This window comes from Nannobrachium achirus, assembly GCF_963921795.1.
Source record: "Nannobrachium achirus genome assembly, chromosome: 15".
NCBI classification, from domain to species: Eukaryota; Metazoa; Chordata; class Actinopteri; order Myctophiformes; family Myctophidae; genus Nannobrachium; species Nannobrachium achirus.
This window is the reverse complement of record NC_137822.1, coordinates 17,756,110-17,770,602: the sequence shown is the minus strand read 5'-3', so window position 1 is coordinate 17,770,602 and position 14,493 is coordinate 17,756,110. Positions and strand designations below refer to the sequence as shown.

At 41.7% G+C, this 14,493-nt stretch overlaps 1 protein-coding gene across 1 annotated transcript in view; it reads right to left on the bottom strand.

Annotated features, from left to right (window-relative positions):
* The window catches only part of LOC308299474 (protein FAM222A-like), a 28,545-nt gene extending 16,955 nt beyond the window's left edge, over positions 1–11,590 (bottom strand). The window contains exons 1-2 of the mRNA XM_080743255.1: positions 11,507–11,590; positions 80–254 (exon numbers count right to left, since the gene is read on the bottom strand). Coding sequence (XP_080599381.1) covers positions 80–209 — 130 coding nt within the window. The 5' untranslated portion in view covers positions 210–254; positions 11,507–11,590. The remainder of the gene's footprint in view (positions 1–79; positions 255–11,506) is intronic.
* Between the last annotated feature and the right edge of the window lie 2,903 nt (positions 11,591–14,493).

Here is a 14,493-nt window from a genome sequence, read left to right as displayed (position 1 = left end):
AGTATATACTGTAGGACTAAAACAGCAATATAATTCACTGCAGGCAGACAGTCTTGTCTAGGTTCTGATATGGCCTCACCTTTGTGAGCACAGGGCTGTGGTGTTGGTACAGAAAGCGACAGTGGTAGAGGTGGGACATCCAGGATTTTGGGGGTGCAGAGCAGATGCTGGGACGCCAGGTTCTGTTGTCTCTGGATGCATGCCAGCATAGTGGCTCACTGAGGCTCTAGCTGCTGACAGCTTTGGGGAACCTGCTGGGTTAAAGGAAAGAAACTGTTACTTTCAGTCTAGTCTCCCGAGACAGACCTGTTGGCTCACACCATTTTCAGACGCTTCCACCTTACAGTCTGTACATCGGAGGCAAAAGGCGTAGGAAATATAGTGCGTGTCCCGCCTCCCCCACTTCCATTTCGCCTTTGCAGTCAAACAAGTCCTACTGGAAGCCAAATTAATCGAAGCCTAGCTGCCTTGCTGCTTATCAGAAATGGAAATTCAAAATATTCAAGATATTTGAAAAAGGATTTTTGTGAATGGAAATGACAAATAGATGACAGATTCCTTTGTGGGACTTTTAGGAGGTGGAAGTACAGGCTCTGTATGTTTTGACGATTGTGGAAGAGCTGGCTTGAGATAGCCTGGCTTGGCCAGACTATATACTAATGCAGCTAACTAACTGCAGTATACATCCCCACCTTGTTTTAACATGGGTGGATTGTCTGGCTGTGCTAGGCTAGGCTTGAGAGACTATTTACGGCAACTACCAGAATGCTGAGGATAAAAATTGATTGCGTTGATTTGAAAAAAATAAAATAAAATAAAAAGTGTTATTGCAACTCTGTTCATTCACAGTTGCATTAAATTATAAGCAACTATTGATAATGATATTGAAAAGATCTCTCCTTTACTTAACCACATAAAGAAAGCATTGTGAGCTTGTAGATCAGCTATTTTCACTATTCATTATACAATTAAGTATAGGGCTTAAGCTTTAAGTAGTTATTAAACTGCTTACATAGAACAAAGCACCCACTTCGGGTGCTTACTTTATAAAAATGCAGGACCCCCCCCCCCCCCCCCTGTGAGCTGCTACACATAGTAAGTAATATCATTTAATAGAGTTTCCATTTCCTCCATGTGCTTAGTTGTTATGATGGCACTTTCCCGTTTTCAACCTTGTTCTGTCAGCTGCTGTTACACAGATCATTTACAAGGCCTTCTGTAGCCTACAGTAAGGCTGTGCCCTTCAATCTCTCCCTAGCCTGCAGCGCTGGGCTTCTTAAATTGCTGTATGAATTGATAGCTGTATTGATCAGCAGTGAAAGCCAAAAGTGGCAGGTTCTCTAAAATGGGTTGTGCTATTTGCAGAGTTAAGTATTGTCAGAGGTAATGAGTGGCTATGTCTGACAGAGCTGCGGGCTCCTCTCAGCAGTGCTGAGAGAGACTATCATTCTAAATAGAGAGCTGGGTATTATCTGAACCTGTCATAGATAAGTGCATCTACAACACCCCCTTTGATCATTTGATAGAGTCAGCAAGTCTATGTGCTAGCATGGCAAACGTAAAGAACTACCTGAGGCCATCTCAAACCAGGCATACTGCACCTGATTGATGCACCTCGTAGATAGACAGCTGCTAACTGCAAACTATGCAAAATATTACGGCCAAAGCCCTATCTAACATGCTATCAAAAGATTTGCTCTAGCTCTTATTGAGGGAGCAGTTCATACACTTGCATTGAAACAAACTACTTTCATTCTGTTGTGGTAAGCTAATAGGAGCCTCCAGCACACAGCTGTCAGACTGCCTTTGCATCTCTCATTCATTTTTTTGTCTGTTTCTACTGGCTTAATGTTTTCTTTTCTCCCTCAAGGTCCAGAGGGCAGCTTAAGTTAGTCAACCACAGGATAGTGCTCAGAAACTAGCAGCAGAAACATGAATACCTCCATGTCAAAAGAATAAAGGAGTGGTTGCTTTTTTTTTTTATTCAGGTGCCTAAAGAGATTCCCACTCCTATCACTTCCTCATCTCCTGAGCCTGAGAAAATAGCCGATCTACAAGCTCACGTGAGCTTGTAGATCGGATACTTTCAGTTCACAACACTAGTGCGCAACCAAATATAATATAAATCAGGCTTTCCTTCCGCCCCATAGTGACAGCTCACTTCAAACTGCTCAGCATGGCTTTTCTCATCTGATCACACACACATGGAAACCTAAAAGCCTTGGTAAGGTCAGACTTCTGAAACCAATTCCAACCAATTTCACAACAACCCTTCCACTACGACACAATTTGTCAAAAGAGGGATGAGCAGAAAAGGCAAAGAAAGAACAGAGTAAAGTGGAAAGGTATCTGCGGGGAAAAGCCTTCAGTACTTTACTGGCAAAAAATGAGACGAGAGTCAGAATACCTTCCATTACCCTCTAATTTGTTCCTATATGGAAATACATCAAGGAGGGGGACATTAGAATTCACAAAGAGAAGCCACTGTTTTAAACAAAAAGACGTTTTCACTGAAACCATAAAAGTGAAAATAAGAAACGTGTAACAAAGTTTCATCTAAAGATGTTTTGTGAAAACGTATGCCTAATTTATAGGCTACTAGTCGCATGACAGTGTGACTAGTAGCTTGAAAATAGCTTGAAAATATGTGATTTTCGGTGAACGAGACATGCAACAAAGTATAAATTAGGCTTTGGGCTTACAGTTACCTATCCTGACAAAATTTAAGGCAAAGGGACCCGAGATCAAAGTAATGTGAGACAGTAGAATAACATTATCAGGGCTAAGATCTCTGTGATGCCATTTATCCAGCCCTCCAGAAAATGTGTTTCACAACAAAAGCAAGCGCCATGCCTTATATTCCTTGATGTATGGGACTTTAGCATATTCCGTCTCTTCCACTGTAATTGGCAAACTGATATCTCAATTCAGCTTATGAGAAGTAACTACAGTACAGACCATATTTCTGCAATGCTAATACGATAATATTCTCTGGCAGCCACAAGCATAGCTCAATTCAAACTAAAATAAGGCTACTAACGCAAAAATGTGCCAACTGTTAAGCCATGTTGCATTGTATCTCATTTTGTTGCACTGCCAACAATTGTCTTCCACTCTTCAAAAAGCTCCTGATTGGATACAATCTCCATTTGTTCAGCTCTTTCAGCACTTTTCTGTGACTGTTATGAAGCTTTAATTTCCATTTCCTATAAGCTAATGTCTGCAAGGTTTCCACAGTCACGGATAATAGGAAAATAGGACAAAGTTTAAGCTGCAAGGACATTCAATCCTCGCCAGTTTGGGGTGACATCAGAGTGGCTGATAAGCAGTGTTATCAAACATGATGTGGTTCACTGAGGGTCTGCCAGAGAGATAAGGACCCTGCACTATGCAGTCCATCTTTTGTCTCCCAAGGTTTTCTGATAATGACGCTCTGGCAGACAAATTGGCTCTTTCCATCAGTGATAGACTCTGGGGTCTCTGGGAAAATGGCACGAAAAGTAAAATGTCTCATTTTATAACCCATTGTCATCCTTGGGCTCAGGACAGGGCTAAGCACGAGAAGATAAAACAAGGTCACTGCAGGAGCAACAAGGGAAGTGATGAAGAGACTAGATGATGGTTGTGATGGTTCAAATAGGCAGAGAACCGATCCTTCCTCTTTAAGTCTAATAGAAACCAGATGGCTTCCCCTGAGGACCTTCAGAGAATACCATTGACACTTTTGATAAGACATAAACAACCATATATATCTCTTTGAAATACAAAACAAATGTCTTCAGGTAAAAGGGAATACACACACACACACACACACACACACACACACACACACACACACACACACACACACATATCTTCTATAATCACGCTCACGTCTTGTCCCCTTTCCTTGGCTGACAATCTAAGCTGAAATTGACTCACATTTCTGAGGAAAATAAAGCTGCCCATATGCACTAATACTCGGTTTGTGCAGCACACTTTCTTCCTCCTCCCAAAATGCAGCAAAGACATATTTAGATAGTGGTAAACATATCAAAGTGGGGCATAAAAATGTGTAAAGCAAGCGTGACACCCTCCTTAAAGCCCCAAATTCCTCATGGGCCTGACCTTCAACAATCTTTCTTCTACCACTAAACAGCCTCATGGGTGTGAGCTGGAGCAGCCCAGGAGACCCAAACAGTGTTTGAAACGGTTTGGCACATTTTCGTTTGGGTCCTGGTGCAAAGCTATATTCCTCCACTAGAAAAGTTCCATACAAGTGCCATTCTCCTAAAATCCCTTTTTCTTTTTTTTTTAAATCATTTGTTTTGCCCATTTATACCCTTCCCCTACTGGTCTTGGGGAAAGGGTAGACACCACGTCTCTTCCAATATACATTAAGTCACCAGCCGCTTCTTAACCTGACAATGAGGAGTTTCAAAGGCAGGGAGGGCATAATGCATGCAGAGGAACACACTATACTTCCCAGTTCCGCTCCCTGCTGAACAGGGACCCCCACCAACCTGTAGGATACGCTAGCAACAGAGAATGACTTCCCCAACTGGCTTCCCACCCATGAACACCCCAATTGTGTTCACTGGAGCTGACACTGTGAAGGATTCAAATCCTAGTCTCCACAGGGAGTGGACAGAAATCTTACCTCTGTGCCACTCGAAACAAAGCCACATTTCCCCATATTCCAAAAAGCATTTTCCTTTAAAATTTTACCTGCTTGTTGACAAAGTCCCATTTTGATCACCTGTGCAAGCATGTCAACAATGTGGTTTTATCGAGCCCCAGTTTCATATGGTGCTGTTCACGGATTGTCTGTATGAAAATTCAGGCACAAAAGTACACTACAGGACAGGGGTGGACTGGGCATCTGGCATACCTGACATATGCCCGGTGGGCCGACTATGTAAGTGGGTCTGTGGGCCTGTGGGCCAAAAAAAGATAAAGAAAATGATTGGCCTACTGGCTTGTCTATCATCTGAATACTGGCCTAGTAGCCCAATCACAGGCTACTGTGGCCCAGGAGTCCCACCCAAACATTTAACAGCATACAAGCCCGCAACGCGCCGCTGCCTTGGGCCAAGATGCCAGGGCCAAATTTATGTCCCAGTCCGGCCCTGCTACAGGAACACCTTCATTCATCTGTAATGTCTTAATGTATTGATCAGATCCGATGAAGGTCTCTTGACTGAGACGTCGTCTGTAAACCTGTGACTGTTATGTGACAATAAAGATTGATTCTGGAGGTGCATTGCTGTGAAGACCATTCCTTTCAATAAATACAAAAATGCACAGACAAAAGATACATGCCCCACACACGCACGCACGCACACACGTTAGATGATAACGAAGGAAGCTTTCAGCATCCTTTACGAGTTGGATTAGTATGAGTGCTATGCTAACATTTTTTCTCACCAATCCACTTTTTTGCCTGGCAGCGTGGACAGAAAATAACTGTATAACATAGGAAGGAAAGTGCAGCACAGGCTGGCTTTACAAAGAAATACCGTATTTAGCATATTGAGCAATAGTGAAACACAAAGCATTTAATGTCTTTGTGGGGCTAAAAGGGAGTAATTTTACAATAACATAATGGCATACAATTGCAAATTGCATTTTATGTGTTATTTAAGGTGTACTATAAAGTAATACTGGAGACAGGGCACGTTGTGAGAGTCTGACAGACAGATCTAGACAGCAGGCAGCGGCGCTGGAGATGTTGGGTTCATCTGAACACACTCGCCCACACCAGCTACCCCCACCCTCTCATACATTTTTAATAGATTCTATTACTCTCGGATTAGGATGATAAGAGCCAGCCTGGTTAAATTCTCTATTAGTTTGCATAATTGGTATCAGAGCGCCATATAAGAGAGAACTATATTCTCTCTTATGTTCTCCCTCTCTGAAAATACAAAGGCACAAAGGTTGAAATGCAGAACATCCAAACATCCCAGAGCCTCTCTGCCCTACACAATAACCACGCTCAAGGCCTGCCACTGATAACAATGAGACTCATTTCCATTGAGATTAGCTCCTGTAAAAGGTATTACAACAGTGTTAAGCAGGGCTTTCCATACAATTCATGCAAATGCTTAAAATACATCCAATAAATACAATGACTGCCTAAAATCCCAGAGACGTCAAATCTATGCTTCTACTTTTTGGGGGCTTTTTCTGCCTTTATTGATAGGTGTCACCCCTATTGATAGGGGTGACACGCAGCAAAGGTTGTCAGGATTGGGACTCGAACCTACAACGATGCAAGGGCTAGATTATCAGCCTGGGTGCCTGGACCACTACCCTCTGGCCCAGGCCATGCTTCTACTTTTAATATCACACCCTCTGTCTACTTTGCTCATTCACTTTTATCATTGTGTTCATATGTTTTGTCCCAGCTTCTAGTCAGACTGAATACATATTACACTAATACATTTTACCATTAATTACTTATTATTAAATTATAATCATAATTTCAATTATTATTTTATTTGTTCCATACTTTTACAGACAGATCACACATTAGACTAGAGCAGAAATAATTAGCCCGTAGGATTCAAGAATCCACAACTAACAATGCACTGTCATTGTGTTAAATGTTTTTTTCACAGTCTGGAACCTGCCACTAGGCTGTCATACTATTATGAAGGTATTACGTACACTTTGTCCTTCCACTACTAACTGCCCGTGATAATGAGCGCTCTGGGTTTTTCATTGAAAGGAATATGTGCTGTGTGTTGAAAATACTGTCACTGTTGTAGAGTTCAATTTGTTGCTGTCGCTTTCTTTCGCTCCCTAATCTGCTGGAACTGCCTCTATTTGCTCTCGTTATTAAGGTAAAATAAATCAATATTTGGCTTTCTAGTATTTGCTTTAGTATTTAACTGCAATACAATAACACATTTCCATTTACAGAAAGCCTAGTGAAACATTTAGTTATGCAATAAACCATGAATTAATTCTAAATGGAAGATAATGTAAAATAAGGATATTTTTCCTCAATAATGCACATAATGTGTATAATACAGTCGTTCGACAAGGTGCTCTCTAAAGCGTTTATGCTTAACTTTAAACCCTACAGAAGAATGTGGAGCCATTAACTTGGAGCAGCAGCCAGGCACAATCCAAACAGCGTTGGTCAGGAGCAGGGCGACTTGCACTCACTCAAATGTGCCCCTCGCACTCAGACAGTAACACCGGTCAGATCAACACTCCCTGCCCTGCATGGGATGATGTCTAAATACTGACACTCAGTTGGTAATAAGAGGTAAACATGGTCTTATCTGATCTGCTAGGGCACACTGACCAACCTTTGGGTTCATGAGCTGATAGAGAAGCGGTTTGGGTGTTGCTTGCTCCATTCATTATATTTATATATTAGTTTAAACCTCACCTTGACTGCTGCCAGTGCAAATGGACAAAGGGCAAGTCAGCCAATCAATCAATATCTTCATAGATATTAGGCTATTACTTGGAGAGAACAGCTCTCATATCTTCATAAACGGTTAACAGAACACTTGAAACAGCAATGACTGACTGATCATTTCTGGGAGGCAATTTGGTAGAATCCAGGTCTGAGGTAGTTATTGAAAACATTCATCATTTTGACTGGTATATCTGATACATGTATCTAAGGTCTGAAATCTATCTGACCTGCTTGTATTTCACTTAATTCCATTCCAGAAATATTTGAATACTGGCCTGTTTTCATTAATGTTTTTTCTATCTCTCTACTTTTTTTTTTGCTTTAAAACTGCAAATGATGGGAGCTTGTACAAAACAAAACAAAAAAAATAATATATATATACACACCTGCAAACCTGTGAACAATAAACAGAAGAACACATGCAAGCTACTATTCTCTCAATTTTGTGTCTCTATGATCATTCTGGGAAAATCCCGTTTGGCCGGTGTAGCGATAGGGCGGTGTAGCGATAGGGCGGTGTAGCGACGGCGAAGTGGACTAACAGGAGCAAATGTACGAACGGGCTCTCCTACCGTACTGATGAGCAATACAATGGTTATATGGCACAGTTATTGTCCACGACATTGCAAGCGGCGCGAAGGCCAGCGGACCTTGGTCCTGCTCTTCGCGCCCGAGCGCCGCAGGCACGAGTGCCCGCGAAGAGCGGGCCAGGGCTGCGCGGCCGGTGGAGCGCCGCGCGAGTTACGAAGCCGTGGTGAATGCAATCGTTATATTTATGCCCAGGCCTTTTAATCCCGCATCCCGCATGAATGGGATGAAGATCTCTTGCTTTACAGTCTGTTGGAAAGGCTCCCCCTGTTACTACACCGCCTTATCGCTACACCGCCCTATCGCTACACCGGCTAAACGGGACTAGCCCGATCATTCTATGGTGGCTGAAGTTCACATTATAGCCTACTTGACTTGACAGAACTGGACACATGAGTGTTGTGACACTCATACTTTTCCAACATCTTCAATAATGCAACTTAAAGGAGTGCGGGAGTTTACTGGAGATTATTTGGACCTGTTTGGACCACACTTCCGGTTTAACAGCAGACATACAAGCTCACGTCGCGTCGCAGATGCAGCCTGTTGTGAGCTTGTAAATCACACTCGGCTGCGGCGCCGGAAGTTCGGTACAGCGTCTGCGCAATGCACTATGGGGCGTTGGAAACTCGTGGATACTGCAAAATATAGGTAAAATAAACTATCAACCAATTTACTTCACCAAACCTATAGCACAATGTTTTAAATTGCTCTCAGGCTAAACTAGGCTATTCCTTACTAGAATGTATCCCAAAAGAGAGCATGCTAGCTACAGTATGTGAACGATTCTCACTACGAAACCAACCCCGCCATCATACCCACCCCCACTCACCAAGCCCTCTCCTCTGCACAAGCAGGGCCGTTCATTATGCTGTTAAGGGTCAATGATTCCTTCAAGTCATTAAAATTTTAATAAAACAGAGAACTCAAGAGGAATGATTGTGGAAATACTCCCTGCAGGGCTCTTAAATGATGGCAGCAAACTTATTTTCCACACTAAATGATAAGCTCTCTATGAAGCATTACGGAAAGACCAACATATTCTCGGAGTAAGGGCTTTGATCCTATACTCAAAAATAGCCTCCTGTGACTGCGACATTAAGAGCAGATATTGCATTCAGTGCAATCAGTGTGTGTATCATTCATGAGAGGTAGGCGAGGCAGAGCACCATAGCATAGACGGCATAGCCTAGACCTACGATTTGAATGGCAAATAATGCCACATTTATGGTTCATCGCATGACGGCGTTGCACACCAAAGTATGAAATGGGCTTACAAGACTGGCAGTCCATACCCCTCCCCAATTGACCTCTGTGGCCTAGTCCTTAACCCCCCACCCTTAGCCCCCTGTCCCTCTGCCCCCTCATCCTATTAAAATGAAAAGACCAATTAGGCAGATTTCAAAAGATGGCAGGCTGCCTGTAATTACCCACGACATGCCTTAGTAGATAAAACGGTGCTTACTATGGGTGCACAGGAGGAACTGCTTAGCAACAAAGTCCTGACATTATCCCTCAGAGGAGAGTTATATTGTGGCTCTCTATCTCTTTCAGAGATCACTTTTGCATTGCATGGCACAATCACCTTTGCATTGCATCGCAGAAAACTCCCAGCTACAGGTTTTGGGGCACACATATAATATCTAGGTCGGTCCTCGTTGCATTAAACATGACCTTCAACAGTCCTAGTGGCTAAAATTCATAATAGTCATGGCAGGCAGTATAAATAAATATCACTCTGGGTGAGCTTGCAGAGGCTATATCACAGGCCAGCATCACTAATAACTCAGGTTTGATGGGAGAAGGCAGCCAGATGACAAACCGTGTCTACATGGAAATGGAGATAAAGTGCTGATGGGAGTTTAAGGAGATTATTGGGAAACCCCAGGGATACCTAGGCATACATGACATCTTATATTACATGTTATCAACCAGCCTCACACAAGACCACATTAGTCTATAAACCATATAGCTCAGATCCACAAAGCACATCACACCAACAGCTTGAATATATAAATTGTAAGAATTAAAAAAAATAGTAATATAAAAAAGGTAGATTTACTAAAGTAAATAAAGAATATGTAAAAGAGGTATCAAAGTCAATACAGATCACAAGTGGACATACAGTGAACAGTTTGTTATTTGAGCATATGTCTGTGTTGTCAAATACAAGCAGGAAGTATAGGCTACCATAACTGGCAGGTGTGACATTCTCTGCTATTAAAATTGGACACAAATGTATAGCTAAATGGAATGTAGATTAATCAGGCAAAATTCACAATTTGCAACCTGATAATACTGTGGTAATAATGTGAGAGGGGGACAGGACAGAGAGATTGTTATTTCTGACAATGTTTTATGCCCCCTCGTTCCCCGTGTTGTTTATAGTTTGGGTCAGGTAGCCTAATGGCAAATGGGCCTGTGTGGAGGTGCATAATGTATTGCAGCCCTTTTTCTCCTTTATAGTCTACCTCTGGTGGGAAGCTGTGTGACATCCCGTCATTCTGTCTAATAAATGATCTGACAGAGACAGGAAAGCATGCAGGATAGAATTTCACACCTGGCCCATAATCTATATGGCCCTCTGCAGCAGCCAACCTTCAACCTCGGCTGCCATCGGTGCAATGAGGTGCGATGATCCCCACCTCCGGCTTTAGACAATAGAATTGGAAGCTAAGCCTTCGGAGGCAGCTTTGAAGAGCCAATAATATACTTCAAAGCGTTTCCTGTAACCACTGAGATTCTGACACACAAGCCCTCCTTTTATTGCAACTGCTGCACCTCGGTCACAAAACCATTCACGTCTCACTATACTGACAAATGGACTGTGTCAGACGTCACCCTTTTGAAGCTTTTGCACTATAATAGGTCCGATTCACAGCTAAGCAAAGATTCAACAGCAAAGTGTTCAACACTGTTGCTAACGTGGATTCATTATGTGGGGGGTCCCTACCCTTTAAATCGAACAAAACATACCACACAGACATAGGGAATAATTATATGCCCAACTATTCTCACGGCACGGGCATTTTAGTGCAACCCAGTTGCAAAATTTCTCTAGTAGTCACTGCTGCAGGCTGTTATAACTATGGTCCAAAATAAATGCCTGTTCCCTGGATTGCGTTTATGCGAACCCTCAAGAGCGCATTACTACAACAGGACAAAACAAATGTGGGGCGAGACGCTCCTACGACCTATTAGTGCTGCTCTGTCCTCCCAGACATAACGCACAACACATCTTGTAAACATGGGATTCCCCCTAATCAATCTGTCATCTATAGGCAGGATCACCTTAATTGCTGGGCAAACGTTATTCAAGCACATAATATAATTATAATGCAATTCAATGGTAATTCACCTGCTATATCCCCATCCCAAACGATGCATTTTTTTTAGATAGATGTTCCCCTTTTTTTTGGCAATATGACCACAGACAGACTTGACAATGAAACGTGAAATGCAACTAAAGTCGCTAAAAGTGGAACATAAGCAATTTCTTACAGAGTTGTATCTTATCATAAGGCTTGTTTATCTTTGGTTCGCCACGGTTGATTGGCCGTTCTCCTGATCGGAAGGCGTATTTCCTCTGCAAAAAAAGCAACCTCGCCGCTGATGTCCCGATGGTTGATGGAAAGCTCTGTGGAACTATCCATTGATGAGGTCAATTCCATCAAGTGTACTTTGTCGACGTGAAAACAACTAAATAAAATAGGCACATTTTCATGATTATATTTTACGTGCCTGTTCCATCCCTTCTCGGCATCCAAGGTACACTACACACAGTCGGTGTGTGTGTGTGACTGTGTGTGATGTCGGAGTCAGTAGAAATGCTGCGTTCTCTGCGCTGTTGAACACCGGCTCCAGGCCAATCAATCAAGAGTATACTTGCATATTCCCACGGCTCGGCCAATCATTCGAGGGAGAAGCATAGAGGTATAAGGGGAGAAGGCATCAACCGCGGTGACGCAAATGACGTCGAAGTAAGCACGTTGTTACTTCGCGGAACACTTTAAAGGAATAGTAATAACAAATGGTTCCTAACAGTAGCAGCAAAGCCAGCCGCAAATCATATTTTTCATCATCACTCACAAAGGAACGGACTGTATGGGATTTAAGTCAAACTAAAAATATAGGGTTAGGGTGGTAGCATAGCAATGCATGCATATGATGATCATGTAGGCTATGTTTTAGTTATGACATATGTCATAACTAAAACATGCATGATCATCATACACAACTGATATGTTTTAAGACTTGCCTACACCAGCCTGCAGCCCTGCACAATCATGTTTTATCACAATCGTTTTGTGTCTCATGCTGAACACAACTCGGATATTCATGGGGTCCTGGGACGCCCAGGGACAGAGTTCTATGGGCCTACTACAGCTAAGTTTCACTGTTCTCTCAGTACAGTACATATGCCTAGACGGGCAGTAATGGAATTCTGGAGTGTCAGTGGACCAAATGACAGGCTGTATTAGACCAAATTACATCTAACCATGAAAATGTTAAATGTTATTGTATTTGGGTCCCACTGATGATGCCAGCATGTAGCTTAAGCTTTGTCAAAAGTCATGTTATAGTTATTATATTATATTATAACCTAGTCATATTATATTGTCATATGAACGTTTTACCAGAGAAAGAAAGGCAAGGGTAGGCTTAATTTGGCTATTTAATCAGTGTGTGTGTGTGTGTGTGTGTGTGTGTGTGTGTGTGTGTGTGTGTGTGTGTGTGTGTGTGTGTGTGTGTGTGTGTGCTAATCCAACTTGAACCATAACCTATTAGTCCTATAGTAATCTTATTTGAGTCAAAATGTCTCAGCTCTCATTATGTGTGGCAGAGCACATGCAGAGCCCAGGGGGTCAGGGATATCCATCCACACATCTGCTTCATGTGTTCATGTTGACAAACTCACCTCTATACCTTGAGTTATGCATCCTAAGGTTGGCATCCTGCATCTGTGACCTGAACTCATATCCTATTTATACTAATCAGACATGTACAGTAGGGTCAATAATAAAATAATAATAAGCTAATCGATATCAATCATTTAATTTAACACACTAATTGATTAAAAATCAATCCCTATTTGCACTATTTTCACTATTATCACTACTGTTGTGTAGCAAAATATAAACTAGCGTGGTTAATCAATTTGTTAAGATGTATTTTTGATACACTTCTCAATTAATCAATTCAAAGAAAATAAATTGAAAAGTAGGCTAATTGATAGAATAAATTCTAAGAAAATAATCAACATTTGCTGACAGCATGCTATAGTAGGCACAAGACCCAAACCTCAAATTTCCTCAGATACACGCTTGTAATTTCACCATTGAACGCATCACTCATTTGCACACAATACACTGAATTAAACCCGCTTGCCATTCAAATTTCTTTGAACATTTTCATAACATTTAAAAAAAATAGCTGATTTACAACATCACAATGCATAGCAAATTATGCAATGTGAGCTTGTAAATCTACTATTTTAGAAAAGGTTTTCAAAACACCTTTTAATTTTATTTTGTAACAATTTCACCTATATGACATGCCCAAAATAGGGACACAGTGTTAACGTGGTTAACCAAACATCTTGTCACACTGTTCAGTTTAGTATACTATCAATGCTCATATTTTCCCATGGTATGTCAGCCATTATGAATAAGATTATAGAACACACAGCAAGGCCAAAGACTTCAAGCAGATGTAACATATTCTAAACAAGAGTTGCTTGGATATTAGAGGATTTCTTGACAGCTCCCCTGAGTGTCATGCCTCAGTTTGAAAGCTACACAGATGGCAGAGGTTACCATGCCAACCAGTGTTCCTATGTTGGCAGCTGAACAGGTATAGGGGGAAATAGTCACTTGGTTATGGTTATCACAGATCACACTATACCTCAAAGCATAGCAAAGCACGCTAATTAATTAATACAGATCAAAAGGGATTCACTTTGATCTTGTGCCAGTGGGACATATTCTCTGTCTGTATACAGAACACACTTCGCCTATACCACAGTAACCACACACACCACTAATCAATCCACATGTGGTGAAGCCCATGCCTGTGACTGTGGAACTTCAATAAAAAGTTTTAATGGTTTAGTTTAGAAGAAGTTCATGAGGACATCAAGACCTAAGTGCCACTAGAAACAATAAATTAACTGAATACTTTTCCCTATGGGCTGAGGTTGTTACCCAACCCCATCTGGAATGTGCATTATGATCATTAGTTGATCAGTAACAAGACTGTTTTGGTTAAGAACTGAAAACACTTCAAACATAATTATTTATGCCTGCAGATGCAGCTTCTCTATTCGCTTCTGTCTGATGTTCTGTTAGAAAATAAGGACTTTTTCAAGCCAAATGTCTTTGATGTGTAATAATTGATACCCCCCACACACACACACACACACACACACACACACACACACACACACACACACACACACACACACACACACACACACACACACAAATATA